The sequence below is a fragment of the Anas acuta genome, chromosome Z (genome assembly GCF_963932015.1).
Source record: "Anas acuta chromosome Z, bAnaAcu1.1, whole genome shotgun sequence".
Taxonomy (NCBI): domain Eukaryota; kingdom Metazoa; phylum Chordata; class Aves; order Anseriformes; family Anatidae; genus Anas; species Anas acuta.
This window is the reverse complement of record NC_089017.1, coordinates 62,418,275-62,440,572: the sequence shown is the minus strand read 5'-3', so window position 1 is coordinate 62,440,572 and position 22,298 is coordinate 62,418,275. Positions and strand designations below refer to the sequence as shown.

At 42.3% G+C, this 22,298-nt stretch overlaps 1 protein-coding gene and 1 non-coding gene across 3 annotated transcripts; both read right to left on the bottom strand.

Moving 5' to 3' along the window:
* Nucleotides 1–12,129: 12,129 nt before the first annotated feature.
* On the bottom strand, nt 12,130–12,248 carry LOC137848703 (5S ribosomal RNA). The gene has a single exon (XR_011091480.1). It is a non-coding gene; the product is annotated as a 5S ribosomal RNA (ribosomal RNA).
* Nucleotides 12,249–14,438: 2,190 nt separating this feature from the next.
* On the bottom strand, nt 14,439–21,835 carry LOC137848016 (MARVEL domain-containing protein 2-like). Of its 2 annotated transcripts, XM_068666783.1 has the most exons (6): nt 20,712–21,835; nt 19,057–19,089; nt 17,900–18,036; nt 17,154–17,325; nt 16,682–16,732; nt 14,439–15,793 (listed from the first exon to the last, which is right to left on the bottom strand). In XM_068666783.1, exons 1-6 carry the CDS (start codon nt 21,711–21,713, stop codon nt 15,677–15,679), a joined length of 1,512 nt encoding a protein of 503 aa, XP_068522884.1. In that variant the 5' UTR covers nt 21,714–21,835; the 3' UTR covers nt 14,439–15,676. The 2 variants fall into 2 exon arrangements, with proteins under 2 accessions (XP_068522884.1, XP_068522886.1); XM_068666785.1 differs by lacking the exon at nt 19,057–19,089.
* Nucleotides 21,836–22,298: the final 463 nt, after the last annotated feature.

The window sequence follows — 22,298 nt, the reverse complement described above, 5'->3', positions numbered from 1 at the left end:
AACTCTCTTCAAACCCTGGACTACCTGGGAATTGATTGCTTCCTCTAACTGGCACTGATGCTGTAGCTGGATCCCTCGAAATCCCATTTGACTGCTTCTGCTTCCTGAGCAGGTGACAGAAACTTTCACAACCAGAGAGCAGAGAAGAAGGAGGTGGAGTTGTGCATAGGGGAAATATTTGGAAGTTTTGAAGATGTTTCCCCTGCTCAGCTGCCAACCCTACGTTAACCAATCACCTGATCTTTTGCATTCCAGTGTGAGGAAGGTTTTAGCAATTTGTGTCAATAGAGAGCTTGAAGGGAAATGCGTTCCTTTCATACATTGTAAACTTTGATTCTTGCCCTATTTGGAAGACCGAGCCATTTATAACACCAGCAAAAGTCTCAAATCAGTTAGGAAAGAAAGTTAGTTCTGAAAATACTCAGTCACCTCTGTGCATGCCAAACCCTTAATGGCACTGTGCAAAACGCAGATTGCAGTGATGAATCGCGTTGTGGAATGAATGGCAACATACATATTTGGCTCCAGATCCAAAATGTCACTTATTTGGCCATTTTATTTAGGGTAGCACTCCCCTCCCCTCCCATTCCCTCCCTGGCCCATTCCTCACCTCCCACCAATACCCACCCCCTCCCCTCCCCTCCCCTATTAAACTCCCCTACCCTATTAAACTCCCCTCCCCTATACTCCCCTCCCCTAAACTCCCCTCCCCTTCCCTAAACTCCCCTCCCCTAAACTCCCCTAAACTCCCCTAAACTCTCCTAAACTCCCCTAAACTCCCCTCCCCTAAACTCCCCTAAACTCCTCTCCCCTCCTCTAAACTCCCCTACACTCCACTCCACTCCCCTATGCTCCTCTACACTTCCCTCCTCTACACTCCCCTCCCTACACTATCCTCCGCTAAACTCCCCTCCCCTACACTCCCCTACACTCCCCTTCCCTAGACTCCCCTCCCCTACACTCCCCTAAACTCCCCTCCCCTACATTCCCCTACACTACACTCCCCCAAACCCCCCTACACTACACTCCCCTGCACTCCCCTCCTCTATGCTCATCTCCCCTGCACTCCCCTCCCCTGCACTCCCCTCCCTACACTATCCTCCCCTACACTCCCCTACACTCCCCTCACTATCCTACACTATCCCAACACTATCCTACACTAGCCTACTCTCCCCTACAATGCCCTACATGCCCCTGCCCTGCCCTGCCCTCCCCTCCCATTCCCTTCCCTCCCCTTCCCTCCCCTTCCCTCCCATTCCTTCCCCTTCCCTCCCCTTCCCTCCCCTTCCCTCCCTTCTTGTCCTTTTCTTTCCCCCTCTCTTCTCTTCTCCCCTCTTCTTCTCCCCTCTTCTCCTTCCTTTCACGGATCTGAACGCAGAAGGGGGAGAAGCGTAACTCCAGATCGCTTCAGTCGCTCTGGCAGCTTGTGTCACTGGCTGATCCATGGGAATCCATCAGCAGCAATCGGAAGCGTTCCAGCTGCTGTGGTACCAGTCAGGGAACAGTCTCAAACTGGGAAACGCTGACTTCCTTCCGCGGCTCAGACAGGTGACTTTCAATTTCGCCCTGGCTGGGTTGTGTCCCCTTGCTCTGTCCCCACCTACACTGCAGTTTGGTTTAGAAGCAGCAGCACGGTTTGGAAGTAGTTCCACTACTTCCATTTTCGGTGATTTGGCTTGGCTCGCCAAGTGGTTTCTGTCAACAGAACACAAGAAGGAGATTTTGGTTAGAAACAACTACATGAGGAGCTCCTTTCCACATGGGCAATGAATATTTATCCTTTCCTAATGGAGACTACAGTGTAAGAGATAAGGACAGATCATTCCGAGAGATTTTTCAGAGAATTGTCCCTTGGGGGTGCTTAGTCCAGAGGACCAGAGTTAATCTGTCCACAGTACACCATGGAAGCACTCTGAATTACTTCCTAACAGAAGCATGGCCTTACCATGTCTGATACGGCTTTGGCTGGTTTCAGTGTTCTTCTTCACTTAATAAATACCTAAATTAAGTACTGTCCTATCAAGCAAATACCTTATTCTCTTGCTATCTCTGAGTTGATGGAAGACCCAAGACACTTGGCTCTTCACATCATTGGAAGAACCAAGTGTACTTCCAATATTCACAGCTTCGGAGGAAATGGAGATGAGGTTGAGAGTGGATGAAAAACACCAAGTGTTCTTCCCATCTTCACAGCTTCTAAGCAAGTGGAGATGAGGCTGTGCAAGAACCAAACAAACTGCTGATCCAGAAGCAGCCTAAAGACTGTCTTTAAGCAGGGCCTTGCATTCTTCATCTTTATACCATTACTCGCCTTCAAGGGCATGATCGTTATCTTATTGACTTCCTACCACTACAGCAACGCACCTGCTTCTCTCACAAAACTTACGGGTGGGAACTGGAAAGACTCACCAGCATTCTGTATTTCACTCCTCATCTCAATTCTCTTTTGGCCTGCGAAGCTTTTCAGATCAGAGATGAAGATCAGATGTAATCTGGAGTTTGGGATACTGCAAAGGAAAAGAAGAATCATCCTGAGAACTCTTTTCAACCTCACTTGCAAGCGCCAAAGTCAAGAATACCAAAAGGAAAAAGGATGCCACTTGATCATGGTAAGCATAAATTTGAGCACAGGTCTCCTCTAACTGAAGCGAGGTTAAACAGGTTCCAAACAAGGTTAAGGAGCACACCCACAATCATTTCCATAAAACTGTGTTTTCAAACAAATGGTTGAAAGATTTAGATTTTCTTACAAGCGACGAATGAAAAATAAATAAAGAAAAGAAAATGACCGGGACATGCAGTCTAGCTTACTCTAGCTTACTTTGCCTAGTTCAGAATCTGCGTCTTGGGTCACAATCAGGAAGCAGCATTGTGCAGAAATGCCAAAGCCTCCCCAAACTTGTTCTATCTTCATCAACAAGGGCTTTGATACTGCTGCCTCCTCAGCAACATCGGCAATTGACTAGGAAAGTTGGTGTCCACCAGGTCAAATCAGGACTAGGAAATCCCTCTTGCCACAACTGCACACTTGCACCAGAGTTGGCAGGTCAGAGCGATGGACAGAGAAGCATCTAGAAGAGTGTTAGAAAACAGACTTTAGAACAGATTTCCATCAGCCCAGGAACAATTACTTGCTCATCCCTTCAGACTGAACTCTAAGTAGAAGCAGGTGATCCCAAGCTGCATTCCTGACATCTATGCTGCAAAGTCATCAAATGTGACATGTTATTCTACCAGTCTGTAATGAACATAAACAAGAGTTTGAGTTGAGGATGTTGGTTTAGAATTAAGCTCAAAGTGTTAGTCCTTGGATACGTTTTTGTCTGCAAGTGTTTTCACTGTTTCCCAGACAATGTCTCCAGCAAGCTAGCTGTTTGTTTCATTTGTTCTGTTCTGTTTTGTTCTGTTCTGTTTTGTTTTCTCAGTAAGGTTTCTTAGAGAGATAAGATTGAAGTGATCGTATTGCATGCCCATCCATCCCTCCCCTTTGCTTGTCCAGAGCTTTTACCTTGTCTACCACGATGCATGAACTTGGTCATAGGCACAGCTGTTTCAAAGACATTCTGCTGCTAGACCTGTTGTGAAAACAGAGAGCTAAGTATTTGGACGAGAACATGCTTCCACCTGCACTATGACCTCCACAACTAGATATGGAGCCATATCAGCCAGAAGGAAGTTTCCTTCACAGCTGCTGCTTCTTACACTATCTGGACTCTTACTTTTACTCTTACTTGCCTTTCCTGCATTAGCACAAAAAAAAATAATAAAAAAAAAAAGAGATTTGGAGATTACCTTTGCCATCTGATGTCTTCGTTTCCAGAAACTACCCTGAATCACCTTTATGAGAACTGTCCCACACTGCAAGCATGGGTGTTGCAGTCAGGCCAGATATGTCCCTTCTACGTCAATAACCAAATCTGTCAAGTTAAGAACATGGAATTAATGAAAAGGAAATCCTTCTATTTTGATCTGAGTTCACTTTTTTTGTTTGTTTTTTTGTTTTGTTTTGTTTTGTTTTGTTTTTTGTTTCTAGACCAAGAAGAACCAGCAAAAGTCGGGTGAAAAATGAAATGCAAAATGTTAAGGCCAGGCAGCTTGCTCACTGCAAGTGCTAATCTGAAAGCAGATGGAGTGCATCTTCATACACTCCATCCTGAGACACTCCACTCAACAGGCCAGACCAGCTGATGAAGTGCATTGCTGTCCTGAAGTTTCATGTGATGGGCTACTTTTAAGTCTCTTGTTTATGCTGTAGTACTTGAGGTCTATGGCAGGACCACAGCACACTCTTATTTGTCTACCCTTCTTTCTTGATCGTGTGTGGGAAAGAGAGAACGTGCAGAGGCCCTCAGCCACATGTTGCACCTGTCACTCTGTGCAGCTATATCACTGAGCCAAAGTACCAAACTTCATGCTTGTGAAAGGACTTGACACAAACTACAGAAGACTAAAATGAAGCATCCAAACACTTACAGAAGGGTGGGCCCTCTCGATGCACCTCAACGTGGGATCCACAAGTCCTCACGTGGTTTCATCCAGCACACTTCTCTGTCCCTCCTCGCTAAACTTGCTCAGAGGCAGCTGTTACCAAGGTGTCGCAGTGACATCATTCAATTCTGTTTCTGAAGTCATCACCGTAGGCCCCTGGCAGCGGCAACACAACACTCTCTGTTGCTAATGCGAATGTCTCAGAAACAAGTAGAGAAGTACCACTCTCCCCAAGCTGACTTTAATTGGAGTAGTTCCAAAATTATTCTCTGCCCCCCTACATCTGTGCAAGGAGTGTGATAAATCTTTTCCTTAAGAAAGGATTACAAGCAAAAAAAAGCTTGCTTCTGATACGTTCCCCTTACTTTTAGAGCTGTTCACCTTTGATTTCCAAGGAAGAAAAAAGAAGGTGAAATCAACAATTCTCCTCCTCCGAGTTGGGAATATGAAATAAGCCCAATTATTTAGGAAGCCTGAAAAAGCAAACTCTACATTTCCTTGTTAAACACCTTGTTGCTTCTGAAACTTTTCCAGTACTTTGCAGCTGCAGTGCTTTTCGGTGGGTGGGCAGCCGAGCTCCATCACGGCCACTCTCTCCCTCCCCCTCCTCAAAGAGAAAGGGAGAGAAAATACGATGCAAAGGGCTCAAGGGTTGAGACAAGGACAGGGAGATCGCTCAACAAGGATCGTGATGGGCAAAGCAGACTCAGCATAGGGAGACAGGAAGATTTCCGGCCTAACTACTACTACTACCAGGCTAGACAAGTGAGAACCAAAGGAAAGAAACCAAAACCACCTTCCTTCCCCCCATCTGAGCTCTTCCAGCTCCTCCCCCCGTGCAGCGCAGGGGAACAGGGGGACTGGACTGGGGGTTGTGGTCAGTCTGTAGCACTTCATCTCCACCACTCCTTCTCGGTCCCTCTCTGCCCCTGCTCCACGTGGGCTCCTCTCCACGAGCTGCAGCTCCGGCCCGGGGCCTGCTCCTGCGGGGGCTCTCCATGGGCCGCAGCCTCCTCCAGGCCACATCCACCTGCTCCACCGGGGGCTCCTCCACCCATGGGGGGGCTGCAGCGTGGAGATCTGCTCCATGGGGGACCCATGGGCTGCAGGGGGACAGCCTGCTCCACCAGGGGCCTCTCCCTGCACAGCCCGCAGGGGAACTGCTGCTGCCTGCCTGCCTGCAGCACCTCCTGCCCTCCTGCTGCACTGCCCGTGGGGGCTGCAGGGCTGGCTCTCACCCCTCCCTCCCAGCTGCTGTTACAGGAAAGTTCTTTCTCTTCCTTAAATCTCTTCACCAAGAGGCACAAACATCACTTACTGGCTTGGCGCCGGTCAGCAGCGGGTCCCTTTTGAGCTAGCTGAAACTGGCCCTAATCTAACATGGGGCAGCTTCACAGGGGCCACCTCTGCAGCCCCCCTGCTACCAAAACCTTGCCATGTAACACCAGTACAACAGCCCACTCCCAGTTGCATTCCAAAAGCACGCTGGGATGTTGAGGTTCCACAGCATGGGTGTGCTTTTTGCTCCTGTGTTAATTGCACATGATGTAGCTTTTCACTACTTACTATTTATAACCCCAGTTCCTATCCCTGTCTGGTTTTAAAAATGTGAGTACCAGCTGATTTCTCTCAAGCCCAAAATGCCAGTTCTCTTCTGCTTGTAAGAAATACAGCCCACTGTATATTTAAGCTTCTCTTTGTTAAGCAAATGGTGGCAGTTTAGTGATGATCTGCTGCTGCTTAGAGACCTTCTTCAGACCACCCATCTCACTGGAAGCAGAAAAGTAAAAGTTTTTTTCAAGGACTGTAGTATTCTGTGTGGAGTTTCTTATGTGTTAGTCATTCAGTAGCAGGTAATTTCACAACGAAGCATTTGTGTTGGAACACAAGTGGAAATACACATTTTTATGAAATTAAAACTGGATTTTTGGGTGTTACTCTTCTACCAAATGTGGTAGAAACAGTCCAAAGTACTGAGAAGTGAATGTACAGTTGCACACAATTGCTCTTATACTATGTGATCCATTGGAAACTAGTATCAAGTTGATACTCAGCCAGATGACAGTGAGGATGAGCAAGGTGAACAAATCAAGTGGCTTTGGGAGTATCGGGTTGTGAACTGGGTGGATGGAGGGTTGGGCAGTAATTACGTTACTTGACCTTCAGCCATCTAGTGTTCCTCTGAATGGTTCTGGCAGGCATTTTCTCAGGGAGAGCAGAAACATATTTTGATATAGTATCCCATATCTTTAATAAGATTTGTTTATTTATTTATTGGGTGGTCATTTAGGCACCCAGGAGTTGGACTCAATGATCTTTGCAGGTCCTTTTCAACTCACCTATTCTATGATCCTATGATCATTCAAGTTTCTTTTACATTTACTGTTTGTCTCTTTTGCAAGCATACAATTAATTCCGAAGGCCGGGATAATGGTTAAAGAAGAGACTGAATGATAGAAGAAAACCTCTTTAGTTCATATCCAACAGCTGTTGACATCACAGATTACAGCAGAAGTGCTTTTAGATATTGATTAACATACTGGTCATGATACTGAACTGGATGAGTTCTAACCATACATACCAATGCGACTTTGGAAGTTTATTTTTTGTCTATAAATACCACAGTGGTACACTAGAAGATGGTGTAATGTAGGAATTAGAGATGAAAACTTCCTAGAGCTTTTTATTTTCACTTGCTTTTCAAGACAGGACAACAGACTATTTAATTTTACAGCCTTGATATTCAGTTGTTTGCACAAAACTCTGTCAAGACACAAACTACCAAGAAACAAACTGTCACAGTTTTAACGTCCAGTAAACTGTGTACTTGTCTCATAGATAGGTCCGAGAGGGACTTTTAACATACTCTCCAAAGAAGAAATGTGAAGCCCTTGTAATAGTGATTATCTTCATAGGCAGACAGAAGACAGTTTGGTTGTACTTTTCACACTGAAAAAGCACTGTTTTCTTTACAAGTGTTAACTAACTACCTTTTACAACTGCTGTGGTAAAGGTTTTAAAATTGCATTTAACAATGTGGCAAAAAAAGTCTGAAGTAGTATCACATCAGTTGATGACCAATGAAGCACAACATAATCCCTACCTTACAATAGCACTAGTTAGAGAATGACGTGTTTAAATAAATGTGTTTTCATCTGTATGAATTAATATCATATTGCTTGAGAAGACACGGCTGCTGTGCTGCTGTAGGATGGATTGGCCTTTGTGGAGATGAAGCAGCAGGGAAAAAGCACACATACAAGATCAGAAGTGAACAAGGTGACAGATTTGCTATCAGAACAAACTCACTAATAGAAAAATAGGATACAAATTATGAAACATTAAACATCTGAAATCTGTTGTGAAAAAGAAAAATTACATACATTTTATTTACACTTGCCTACATATAATTTTTATGCATCTCTGAAACAGAATGATACACAGCGGTAGAAAAAAAAATAACCTTAACTACTGAATTATAGGCATAGAGGAAGAAAGCCAGTGGCACCCAAGAGTACATGCATTGTAGGAATAGGAGAGCATATGTAATTTTTTAGGACAAACATTTTAGGACAAACCAATATATCACAGGCATTTTACATGTTCCAGTAATTTCACAAGGCCTAAACCTATACTTAAATCTTGCAGTGTGGATTCTGAATATGTCTGAAATTATTTGCTGGAATGAAAATTCCCTGCAGTTTTAAAAGCTTGCAAGTGTTTGATTTACCACAAGACAAGTGAAAAGAAATAGTAATTATGTAAAAGTGTGCTGTTTTATGTATAAAAACAGATGGAAATCTTTTCAGATTGACATAAAAAATACAAAAGTAAATAGTTTCAGGCAGTTTGATGTTTCATGATTATGTTTTGCTTGTACCTAAAATAATTATGAGCAGCATCAATCCATCTTAGAGGCAGCACACAGTAAAAGATTTATTCAGTCCTACCTGTAGGTGCAAAACTTCATCTCCTCACAGAGGAGGTAGAGGAAAAATAGAGCTACTGTACAGTTTTTAAAAATGTTTCTAGGCAGTAAAGACTCCAAGTAGCTTTAATCTTATATATATATATATATATATATATATATATATATATATATTTTTCCCCCAAGAAGAATAGAACAATGTAAGGGGATTTGGAGGAAGAGGGAATTATGTAAAAACAAAACAGTTCTATCTGACAAATTGTAAGAATTTATAGACTAAATTGTTTAAGTGTAGTTTACAAAACCACCAAGCTACTCAAAAAAACAACCAACCAAACAAACAAAAGTACTGCACAAAACATGCACTAGTTAGCACATCTTTGAGAAAGTGGGAACTGGAGACCTATCTGCAGATGAACAAGCAGCCAATATACAGCAGTGAAGCCTTTTGTAAGGCTCTGTGCATGATATCAGAAATGGTACTATGCACTATTTTTTGGGACCTCCAACCTGAAAAAAATGTTTCTCCTACTCTAATTTCAGGATTACCTGAACTGCAAAAACTGGAATCCAAGTAATAAACAGCAGCAGCAAAGCCAAGCAACAGTCCTTACGTGAATGAGCACTTAACATGATTATTCTTAACATCAGTATTGATTTTCTGAAAGAAGCATGACTACTTCACAGCCAGTGTACTGACCTGTATACCAGCTAATAGATGTTTTCAAGTATAGTTTGAAATTCAAGTGTGGTTGTTAAAGAAGCATGTCATATCAGTAATAAATACATTATTAAATATATATATATATATATAATCCTAAATGAAACAGATGTGAAAACCCTAAATGAGACTAACTTGTTTTTTCCAGGTTTTCTTTGTTTCTTGTTCCACCCCTAACTCAAGTATTCAGCATTCAAATCCTCTACAAATACTAGTTTACTTATTAATATAGCTGAGCAGCTATTTCTACAAATTCAAACCCTTTCAGGTTTGCAGAATCAATTGATCAATAGCAAGGTTTTACTCCATACATTGTCATCAGTGAAAAACTATATTGTTACAGCACACTTATTTATTACTTTTATCCAATGTACTGTAGGTAGGTAATACAAATAGGTAGACTTAAGTTACCAAGAATTTCATAAGCATCATAATGAAGCACACATTGTTTTAGCCAACATCTCTGCAGAGCAATCACAACTTTACTGGATACAGTGGAAACGTGCCAAAACTGGGTTTGACCTCTTGAATTACAGGAAAGTCACCAAGCATCCGTTTCTAAGGGGTGTCACTCTGCATCCAAGTAAGACAAGAAACGAGGAAGATGACATTTAAACAAAAGTAGTATTTCCTTAAACAGGAGCAGGGAACTTAGCAAAACTTACCATTTCAGTATCTTTCAGACTGCAGCATTTATCAGGAGCAATTTATAAATACACAGGAAACAGATGAGAAAGAAATTGACTTTCAATTAAAGCAAACCTGGGAAAAATCTATGATGTTTAAAAGGAAAACAATGAAAACTACTTACAATTAAACAAACAAACAAACAAACAAAAAACTTCATTTTAATAAGCTAATATAAGCTAGTATGTAGTTGTACCTTGATCTACTCCCACTAGGTCACACACCATCCTTTCTTAAGAAGGAAAATGTCCAATTTATAAATTGTCAACATGAAAAGACAGGTGCAAGCTAACAATTCTAGCAGAAAAAGGGAGAAATTATGCTTTTTTCAGAACAAGGATACTTTTTATTATCAAGGCAAAGAATTTTAATTCTGGACAGGAATGCATCTTTCAGATGCAAGACTTCTATAAATGCATCTTTCAGATTATGATAGTCCAAATGTTTCAAATCCCATAACAATTTTGAAATGAACTAACTAAAAATTCAAATCCATACCCATTTGGTTTTTCATTAGCACCAGTATCTTTAGTTGCTATGTTGTCATTAAAGCCAATTGGCCCTTCTATGTGATGCAAACTCTTGTTTATACTCGTTAGACAGTGCTAAAGGTACAAATTAGCAAAGAGTTTATAAATACTGCCCATTTCAAACTTAAGTCCAGTTAGAAAACTCTTATGTTCCTGGAAACTGCAGGACATTTGCCTTTGTGGATCTGCAGAGACAGGTGAGCATTTTCTCAGACGAAGACTGAAGCATAGAAGGTCTTCCTACATGAGCTCATTGTCTGAGATAGACCCTATGTGAAAATGCATGCTGAATGTTTGCTATGTATAGCAATATTACGCGTTAAGATTCAAATAAATGATAACCACCTTCTGCAAAAAACCCAGTCACACTAGTAAGGTCACATAGCAGACACTTTACATGTACATTTAGCCATGTAGATTAACAAAGTCAGGAGTAAAGAGACTGCATAGAGAGATCACAGAATCACAGAATTTTCTAGGTTGGAAGAGACCTCAAGATCATCGAGTCCAACCTCTGACCTAAAACTAACAGTCCCCACTAAACCATATCCCTAAGCTCTACATCTAAACGTCTTTTGAAGACTTCCAGGGATGGTGACTCCACCACCTCCCTGGGCAGCCCGTTCCAATGCCTCACAACCCTTTCAGTAAAGAAATTCTTCCTAACATCTAACCTAAAACTCCCCTGGCGTAACTTAAGCCCATTCCCCCTCGTCCTGTCACCAGGCACATGGGAGAACAGGCCAACCCCCACCTCGCTACAGCCTCCTTTAATGTACTTATACAGAGCAATAAGGTCACCCCTGAGCCTCCTCTTCTCTAGGCTGAACAAGCCCAGCTCCTTCAGCCGCTCCTCGTAGGACTTGCTCTCCAGGCCCCTCACCAGCTTCGTCGCCCTTCTTTGGACCCGCTCAAGCACCTCGATGTCCTTCTTGTAGCGAGGGGCCCAAAACTGAACACAGTACTCGAGGTGCGGCCTCACCAGAGCCGAGTACAGGGGGACGATCACCTCCCTAGCCCTGCTGGTCACAGTGTTTCTGATACAAGCCAGGATGCCGTTGGCCTTCTTGGCCACCAGAGCACACTGCTGGCTCATATTCAGCCGACTGTCCACCATCACTCCCAGGTCCTTCTCTGCCTGGCAGCTCTCCAACCATTCCTCTCCCAGCCTGTAGTTCTGCTTGGGGTTATTGCGCCCCAGGTGCAGGACCCGGCACTTGGCCTTGTTGAACTTCATACAGTTGACCTCAGCCCATCGGTGCAGCCTATCCAGATCCTCCTGCAGAGCCTTCCTACCCTCGAGCAGATCGACACACGCACCTAGCTTGGTGTCATCTGCAAACTTACTGAGGGTGCACTCAATGCCGTCATCCAGATCATTGATGAAGATGTTAAAGAGGACCGGCCCCAGCACCGAGCCCTGGGGGACGCCACTAGTGACTGGCCTCCAACTGGACTTGGCTCCATTCACCACAACTCTTTGGGCCCGGCTATCCAGCCAGTTTCTAACCCAACGAAGCGTGCGCCAGTCCAAGCCAAGAGCAGCCAGTTTCTTGAGGAGAATGCTGTGGGAGACGGTGTCAAAAGCCTTGCTGAAGTCAAGGTAGACCACATCCACAGCCTTTCCCTCGTCCACCCAGCGCGTCACTTTGTCGTAGAAGGAGATCAGGTTCGTCAAGCAGGACCTGCCTTCCATAAACCCATGCTGGCTGGGCCTGATCGCCTGCTTGCCCTTCAAGTGCCGCATGATGACTCCCAAGAGGATCTGCTCCATAAAAATACAGCACCCGGTATTCCCAGGAGGTCTCCCATCCAAGTACTAACCGGGCCCGACCCTGCTTAGCTTCCGAGATCAGACGAGATCGGGCGTTGCCAGGGTGGTATGGCCGTAGGCCAGATCTAGGTGATAATCATCTAGTAAATACAGTTTACCTAGTTTACCTTCTGTTCTTTAAGGGTATCAAGAGATCACTTTCAATGATTGTAATTAATTTTCAGTAAATTTACTCCACGTTTCTATCTTGTATTTGTTTGGCTTCAACTCCCAGCCATTAGTTATTTCACTAATCTTGATTTCTCCAAGAGATTAGAATGTCTTTGTTTCTATTTTGGCAGTCAGAGCACTGTAGCCAAGTTTCTTTTCAGTCGTCCTTTGATAGGTTAGATCAAAACCAGCTCACCAATTACATACACCGAAACTGCCTGCTTAGCAACCTTTGGCCTTGTGACAGACTCAGGATTGAGCAAGCGATTTACACAAAGGTCGTAGTGTTGCCCTGCCGGATTTCATAAGGTGTGAAGGTAAACGCCTTCTCCTGTGGCACCTTGCTAGGAACGGTGGAAAGAGCCACACTCAACTGTCTCTGCTGAGCTTTTTCCCTTTTTCTAGCACTGCGCGCCCTTTTCCCTACCTATTTGTTGGGAAATCAGCAGGAAGAGAAGCATGATGTTTCTGGAAAGGGTATGCAGAAACACTGTCTGAGGGTCCAGAAGCCAGTTTCCCAGAGACCAAAACTGAGACCACTTTCAACGGGAGGCTGAAGATGCACCTCAGTGTTCCTATGTGAGAAAGGCCAACTAAGCATGCAATCTTCTGTAAGGCCTTGATATGGTCCCTCCTCCACAACACTCTTGCATTTAGACTGGTAAGATACAGATTTGTTAGATTGCAATATTTCAGTACTTAAAGGGGGCTTATAAAAAAAGATGGAGAACAACTTCTGGTTGTGCAGATAACTATAGGACAAGGGGGAATGGTTTCACACTAAAAGAGGGGAGATTTAGATCAGAGGTTAGGAGGAAATTCTTCACTCAGAGCATGGTGAGGCACTGGCAAAGGCTGCTCAGAGAGGTTGTGGATGCCCCATTCCTGGAGGTATTCAAGACCAGGTTGGATGGGGCTTTGGGCAACCTGGTCTGGTGGGAGGTGTCCCTGCCTACGGCAGGGGGATTGGAGATGGTCTTTTAAGGTCCCTTCCAACCTGAGACATTCTACAATTACAATACTTCAATATACACAGGGAGTTTATCAGAAAGATGGAGCTAGACATTTTAACTGTAGTGACAGGACAAAAGGTAATTGTTTTAAATTGAAAAAAAAAAAAAAAAAGGTTAGATTTAGATTAGACATAGGAAGAAATTCTTTACTATGAGGGAGATTAGATACAGGAGCAGGTTGCCCTGGGAAGTTGTTGATGCCCCTTCCACCAGGTTGGGTGGGGCTTTTCACAACCCGTGATGGTGGACTAGATGATTTTAAAGGTCTCTTCCAACCCAAACCATTCTATGATTCCCCAGAAAACAAAGTCAGCTTCTTTTTTAGCATTTTATAAACATCAGTTGATCCTTAAACTTCAATTAGTCATCTTCTGGTACTGACACAGAGCTCAGAATTTCCACTGAGAACAACAAGAAGTCTGAGTGTACAGTGAAAGGGCATTTAGATTGCAGTCTTGGACAGGGAGCTTATAAACAAAAGTTAATTTTTTAACATATGTAAAGCACAATAGGTATAAAACACTTGGCCTAGCTCTGTTATAAGGTAGAAAGGTTTCCTCTTCATTGAAAAGGAGAGATAGCTGTAGGAGAGACAATTGAGACAAGTAGGAGAAAAAAGTATAACACTTACTGCTGTCTGACTTCAGGTTGACAGAAATACTGAAAGACTGTTCAGGTGGATCAGACCGAAGTTTTTTCAAATAAAGAGGTGCCAAGTTTTCTAACTCTCTCTGTTCCCATAGTATCTTGTGTTATTTACTTCATCCACTAAAACTCATGGAATTTAAGTGGCTGATAAAACTGGAATGTCAACTTCATAAATATGAATGTGAGTTTGCAGCCATCACAATCGCATCATAAATGATAAGGGCTCAAAACTCAAAAGGGAATTAACACTCAGAGAGAGGTATAGCAATGCACTTCCAACACTTAAAATTGTGGCTACACTGGCACTACCATCACTGTTCAAAACTGGAGAAGGCTTTCCTACACCTTCCCATTGCATTAATGCCAAAGTTGAAACCATTTCTTTTGAAGAAAACACAATCAATAAAGCAAGTATTAAAATAACCTTAAGCAGAGCACCTCCTTTCCAACCAAATGCCTTTATGAACAATAGAATAACATGGTTACACTGCCTTTTTTTTTTTTTTTTTAATTAAAATGTATTTAAGAAAAGTCAAATTGCAGGTATAGAAAACTGTACAAAGAAACTACCAATGCTTCTAACAATTTCACTAAGTAAAAAAGTAAACAAAGATGTGAAAAAGCATACAAAGAAGAGAATTCAATAGCTCGTGGGAAGATTTGCATATACAAACCTGTATCTTCAAGACACAATATGAAAATGTATGCTTTAGAAAATACACAAAACATCCTACATGCCCTTATAAAAGATGCTAGTAATTTATACTTCAAATGGGAAACAATTTCGTTCTCTGAATAATGAGTTCTCAAACACTTGCACCAAGGTAATCTTAAAACTCGTCCAAAACAAAAAGTCCTGTATCTTGCAGACAAATAAAATTAGTGTTTTCCTTTTCTTTAAGCCCATGGAAGCCTACTAAGATGAACCCTAAAATATATGTAGAGAACACTAGCAATGCTAGTGGACCACTAAACATGATTCCAACCCTGTACCTCTCTTCCCTTAAGGCCACATATTTTCTGTGTCATCTTGACAGAGGCGCATAAGAAACAAAACACAACCCAGCATACAATTATTGCTTAAACAGGAACTTATTCTGCATCTCTTATTAGGTGAAATTCCAGATAACTTCTGACATACAGCAGAGAATTTGAAAATACAGTAGTCTTATAAAACTGATTTCCTACTTTCCAAGTAGAAAATAAGTCTATAGAGCACTTCTGTGTCATGAATTACTCTGCCAAACCGCAGCCACAAGGAACAGCTCAACTCTTTCTGATACCATTAAGACGTCATCTATACATAAAATCTGAAATTGTTACAGCATTTATATACACACTTTTGATACAGTATTTAGAACTGTTTTTTCTAGTGGACTCTGCAGATACAGTATTTTCAAATAAAGTATGCACCTTTAAGAGGCCAGGCTGTGTACTGGCTGATGACAGCAGAATGTTAACACTGGTATTCTAAACATATCTGACAGCTTCTCTACATGGATTTATAACTGATCTGCATACAAAACCTGACCATAACATACAATATCTAAATAAGTGACAAAATGATTAGGCAGTTATCCCCGTAGAAAGTGTACAGTTCTGAAAGTAAATAAATATTTTAAAATATGCATATTGATTTAAAAACCAGAAAGTAGTATCCCCGAGGTCAAGGCACTACTATATTTGTACATTCCAATTCATAACTTTATCATAGTCCTGAATTCGTTGTTTTATGTGAGAAAGCTTATTCTTGAGGTATTCACAACGCTCCTTTTTCTCCAGAAATGCAGGATCCTGCCAAAAATACACAAACCCTTATATTAATATTCATGTTTTCAGTTTCATCCAAAAGTAGTCTATTACCAGTGATATTCTTGATTAAGGACATTATACAATTATTCTCCAAAATCATATTCTTTCTTTTCTTATTTCCTTCCTGTTTCCCGTTCCTTTGTGAAGGGCTACAGGAAGAAGTTCTGCTTTAATGAGCTGTAGCTACGCAGTAAACAAAGCAGCTTTTAAACAGAAATCTCTACATATAAGTGACATTCTACTACATAATTTTATGCATGTGTTCTGGTATGTCTAATAAGCCCCTTTCCCAAAAGAGCAATGAAACTTAGCGTGGACACAAAATTTGAGTTTTATGAGAAAAAAGGGTACTTTTAATGTGTGACTTTTTTAATAGAATACTGCTGGCATTTAAAAATGACAAAGTGAAACTTTTTGGATCACAATGGACATTATTTTTGGAAGTCCACTTTAATTTCATGCCACAAAGAAAACACAAAACTTCTTTTGAAGGCTAAGACTATCTTTTCTGTTAACGTATCTGTAGTCTGTGCCAGCTAGTGAATGTATATAAACTAGATCCCAAAGACTAAGCAGTCCTCTGAAAGGACTCTGGAATATTAATAGATGAGATGTACTCTTAGAAGACTGAAACACTCAAAAGTGTTTTCTTCCACATCTGACTAGTAAAATCATTAGTCTCAAAACAGGTTGTTGACATGAATGAAGTGGGTAGTATGCTACAGTTTTAAAAGACAAAATATACAAAGCCCTGTAATTGCTACGGTTACCCTGAACTAGCAAACTGTACCTAGTATCAGAAATGCTGATATTTACATTCTCTTTGCTATTCTTTAGATTCATGAGCAACATAAAGCTGAAATCACTCACATTTTTCTTTTTCTTGTATTCTTGCAGAACTTTTGATATCCTTTCCTGTTCCTAAGAAGAGAGACCACATATTTTTAAACACATTGAGTACACTCCTAATCTTCATGTAAATTCTACAAGATGCTTGTCAGAAGTCAATCTCTCAGTTGATCGAATTTATTGATTTATTTTAGTTGTACATTCTGAACTTGGGAAATAGTGAAAATAAATTGATTAATTTACTCCAACTTAAAAGCTGATCTCATGAAAATACTTTGGAAAAACAAACAAACAAATAAACAAACACCAATACAATCTAATTGCAACTTAGCTGCCTTGACTGATGACCAAACAGGAAAGAACATATTTGGGGAAAACTGTCTCTCCTACTGAGCCATTGCCAGTGTTACTAGACGTTGTGCCCAAAGAAAGTCAGTCAGAATCTACTTAATATTACCTGTGCTTTCCATAAGCCCATTTCACAGGTACTTACATATATACTTCCAGGATGATGAGGAAGCTGTCTCATCAATGCATCCAGCTCATCAAACTTTTTTAGTACAGCATTAACTTCCGCAGACAGTTCTTTATACTCGGCAAACTGATCATTGAATACTGCTTTGTACCGGTCTCGCATTTCATTTGTTTGAATTGCTGGGTATTTCCTTCAGAAAAAGGATTTTCAAGAACTAGTATTAGACATATGACTTCAAAAAACACACAGACCCTTGACATCAATATAGTATTCCTGTATTGACTGCTAATTTTGTAACCTGCTGAAATTTTCATGTATGCAAAGCATTGAAAGCTATGACAAATAGTATATAAATCGATTTATGGTCTCATACTTGACCATGTAAAGGCCTGCTCTTTAAAAGGGAGTATATTATCAATTTAGCACTAGAGTAAGTAGAAGATTAGTCAAATTTCAGTGGCTAAAAAGTCAAGTAATTTCCCACATATGTGGTAATTTCCCACCCTATGTGGTGGTAATTATTCTACACATTAGATTATAACTGTGTTCTAACATTTTGGTTGTGTTTGGGGAGTTGTTTGTTTCTAAAAGTCCAGATTCCTTGTTTACATTGCTGTGTCTACAGCATTGATAAAGAATTATGAGTTCCCACAGTACACACAGTATGACACAGAAAACATGAACGTATATATGAGAAATATTGAGTGAAAAACATCATTTGAGTATTCTCCATTATGTTCTTTTATCAAAGTTAAGACACTTACGCTAAATAGTCTGGCATCACTATAGGTTTAGGAATGTGTCCTGCAGGTATATGACCATTAAGTAGTTCCTGTTTCCTTTCCACTGATTTAAGCTGGCTGTAATTGGCCTCTTCTCTTGGTCCATCATCACTGTCATACTAAGTTTTAAAAGGAAAAAAAAAGTTAGTTCCAAATAGAAAGTCAACTGTCCTTCAAATGCAATATAACAAACTCCATAAAGTAACCAATTAATGTGAAGTATTCAATTAATATGAAGACATTAATGAGAGAACTGAACAGCAGTACATTCTTTACAACCTTTACTATAATGAGAAAATTATGAAAGAGTTACAGTAATGTTTCTCATATAGTAACTGGACTTTCCTCTTCCCCTTGCATAATATTCTACAGTTTATCCCTTAATCCAGAAATAATAGCTTATGGAGTTGTCGCAAAAGACATTAAAAAAAAAAAAAGGCTCCTGATTCAGTATTGAAGTAAGCAACAGAGAAGACAGTGGTGGGAAATTCAGAGTATCTACTGGAAGACATTTAGGACTGAAAGAAACACCAGAAATTCTCTGGGAATCATCAACATCTTTTGTATTAAGATCCCATTCAAACTCTGTACTACATGCACCTGCTTCTTTCTGCAGCAGAAGCACTAAAATCCTCTTTTTTGCTGATATTTCAAAGCTTGCAAAGGGGACTTGAAGAAGTCTTAGAGTCACAGAAGCAAACTGAAGTTACAGAGCACCTACTACTGTGCTTCCACCGACTACTCTCTGATCTAAGTAAGCAACCAGGAGGGAAAAAAATCCCTAAAACATGCAATGCATCAGACACTCTGCTGTTACAGGTAAGTCTGCAAAACTCTATGATAAGTGCTATAGAACTTGTCACTTCATGAAAGAGGGTAAGGTCACATACAGAAACAGACATTGGATTTGCTGTCTACAGTAAATTTTATAACCTAGACTAATGAGTGATAACTTCTTCACAAGCTTCTTCCAAATCTTCTAGGTAGAACACCATCCCAACTACATTGAAGAATTAAACCTAATCTTTTCCTAGCCTCCTCCCCGAGTTGGTAGGTCAGCCAAAATGAAGAGTCAAAAGAAAAAGAATACACACTTTGAAATGCTACTAAAGAAAGAGAAAAATAAATTTGCTTCCTACCTTCTTTTCTGGTAAAGACGACTGTGTTTTCATCTATAAAACAAACAAACAAATGACAAACAAACAAAAAAAAACCACGACCTTTAATGTTTTATTTTAAGCAATAATAAGATAAAAAAAAAAAAAACAAAAAACACAGACACTTAAACTTCCTCTCCCACCCCCAGAGTCATGCTGTACAGATTGTTATGTATTTATATTCAAGTATGAATAAATTTAGCATAAGGAATACTTTCAGATCAATTTCTCTAAAGACTATTTAAGAATGTTGGAATGAACACAATCACCAAAACCCACAGTATATTCTGTAGCACAGCTGTATGCAGCAGTGTAGAGGAAATACTCCATCCAATTCCCAATCACCTTGATTATTTCACATTTCAGCCTATATTAACTTGCTGACATTCTGCAGTCTAGTTCATTGCCTAGCAAACACAACAGTGCGCCAACCAGTAACTCAACCAGCAGCTATTTTGCAGAGCACTCTTCAGACTAACCTCTCACCTGACCTGTATAATTGGCTTTAGAAGTATTGTCTTAAAAAAATAAAAATCTTAAATAACTAGAATAAAAGAACATTGATGATAAGAGGGAAGAATGTCTGAGCAACCTTCTATTTACTGCCAACAACCACCTCATTCTTGAAGGACATATTTACAAATTTGTTAAAAATAAAGTTTTATCATACATCTGCAATTCACTTTTCAAAAGGGGAGCCTCGGTTTCATGCAAAATGTTGGCAAAAAAAAAAAAAAAAGACAACATAAAATGAAACTGCTACAAATCAACAAACTGCAATCAGTAAGCTGATGAAACAACATGGTATCTCTTACTAAAGTCATTTAAATAATGACCCCTAGTAAATTAGGCTTTCACAGGTTTCACTGCAAGATTTAAAGGTACATTAAGTTCTATTGATTTAAAAAAAATTTTTGTTGGGGCATTCACATGAAAGAGGTTTTTATGCAGATGACTTTGAATGTTCTAGCTGATAGTGCTAGGTCTCCACTATTACAGTTTATCATTAACTAGGTGAGCACTGAAAGTTTCTAGTAGGGGCAAAGCCAGCTGCAAATGCAAGATGGTTTAATTCAAAAGATGAAATTAATTGAAATCTGAGACACCTAGATCTAGGCAGCTCTATATTATCATTATTGCCTAGTACTACTATATGCAAAGCTAAAAAGACAAAAAGAAGTAGCTTAGAATTTTGCTTGTAAGTCCAAATGCATATTTCATATTCTTATTGTGGCTCAGGCTAGCACTTCACATGCTGAAAGCACATTCTTCAAAGAAATGCTAGGTGGCTTTAAGCCCAACCCTACTAAAGAGCTGAACAGGCACATTGTTCATTTCTTCCTTTGTTTGGAAAACACATACCAGGAAGCAGTTCATCACCTGCTGCAGGAAGAGAACCCAGTATTCCAAAGCGAACAGAGCTCTTTCCCTACCAAAGTCAATAACAAAAAAGATTTTGGGCCAGGCATCTTCAATGCACCTTTTATTCAGTGCTCTGAGATTTGTGAAAGCCCACCCTCAAAGGCTTTGTGCTTGCTGCACACCTGATATGACCAGTCCTTGACACAGGAAAAGATCTTGGAGCGGTGCCCACCATGCCATGCCCACCAGAGAGAAGGCGGCTGCTCAGGACCTACCTCTCGTTCCATTAACTCCCGGTGCCTCCTGGCTCCTTCGTGCCTCCACAGCTTCAGACAAACCAATGCGCTAATCAGATAGATGACCACCGTGACGAACAAGAAGATGATTGCTGCTGTCTGACCCCCTTCTATGCGGCAGAAAGAGGCGTTTATTGGCGTCTTAAAAAACTGGTAATAGCAGAGACCACCTCGGTTGATGTCGTTGACATACACTATGCCCGCCGACATGTACAGAAAGAACATGGCCACATTAATGCCAAACTCTGTTAGCGGCCACCAGTTGGAATCGAGGAGGATGGTCCGGTAGTACATCGACATGCCGAGCACCAGCAGCACGATGGTGGCTATCCACGCCACGCCAGCTACCACCAGGATGAAGGGAGTTTTGGGTCCGCTGTAGTAGTAGCCTCCGTAGGTGCCGCTGGCCCCGTAGCTGTAGGGCTGCGAGTATCCGAACATGTTGTACCACTCGTTGTCCTTGTGCACGTAGGCCGTCACGCAGGCGAAGACGGCGGCGCCCAGCAGCAGCTCCACCACGCCGAGGATCCTGAGCAGGCCAGCCCAGGACTTCATGTAGGCGTACCGCTGATGGTAGGCTTCCAGCCGCTCGCTGTAGGTCATGCCCGTGGGCGCACGCTGCTCCAGCGACCCCAGCGAGTCCCCGCGCAGCATGGCTTCAGCCTCCTTCCTCGACGGGCAGCTGCCCCCCGACCCTCCATAGGGCTCCCTGTAGGAGCCGGGCACCGACCGGGGCTCTGCCCGCCTGGCGCCGGGCGATGCGGGCGGCGAGCACTCCACCCCATCCGACACGTACCTGATGTCGGACGCCGTGCTGCCCCAGCCGGCCTCCCGGCCGCGCCGGCCCTTGAAGAAATTCTTCCAGGAGTCGGGCACGAAGCGCCGCACCGGCTTCAGCTCGGCGGGGCCGCGGGGCGGCTGCAGGGGCAGCGGCGGCGGCGAGGAGCCGGCGGGCGGCGGGGACGAGGCGCTCCGCGACATGGCCGGCGCTCGGCGCGGCGGGGGAACAGCCCCGGCACCTGCCCGCTGCGGCACCGGCCCCGGGGCTCCGCACCCTGCCCGGCCCGGCCCGGCCCGGCCCGTCCCGCCCCGGTGGCCTCACCTGCGGCGCCTTCCGGGCGGGCGGGACCCGAGCGGCGGAAACCCGGCGAGCCCCGAGGGACAGCCGCAGGGACAGCGGCCCCGGAGCAAGGAAGGTTTCCTTAAACTTACTTCTGTCGCTGTTGTACTCGCTTTTTTTTTTGTTTTTGTTTTTGTTTTGTTTTGATCCTTGTGGGTTACTTGCACGGCTCAGGGCGGGCAGGGAGCGTCCTGTCGTTTCGTATTCAGCTCAGGAATACCCGGAATTCAGTTCAGGGGAACTTGTATTGATGCTGGCTTGACCTTCTAGCCCACCCAAGTAGCTAAAGGGGCACTTCAGCGCAGACAAGTATCTCTTTAGCGAATGCCGTCGTAGCACATTAATCTGTTAAATTAGTCAGTGATACTTGGTCACTCTCCTATTCCTCTGATTTAATTCATGGCTGCTTGAGCTGCGGCTGGCTGCAAGGCAGCTCACCTCCACTG

Coding starts and splice junctions, on each gene's coding strand:
- LOC137848016 (XM_068666783.1), bottom strand. CDS start 21,713: ATGTCGCGGAGCGCCTCGTCCCCGCCGCCCGCCGGCTCCTCGCCGCCG. Junction 18,037..19,056: donor CGTCTTTACCAGAAAAGAAG/GTAGGAAGCAAA, acceptor TTTAAAACTTAG/TATGACAGTGATGATGGACC. Junction 15,794..16,681: donor AATACAAGAAAAAGAAAAAT/GTGAGTGATTTC, acceptor TATTTTTGGCAG/GATCCTGCATTTCTGGAGAA.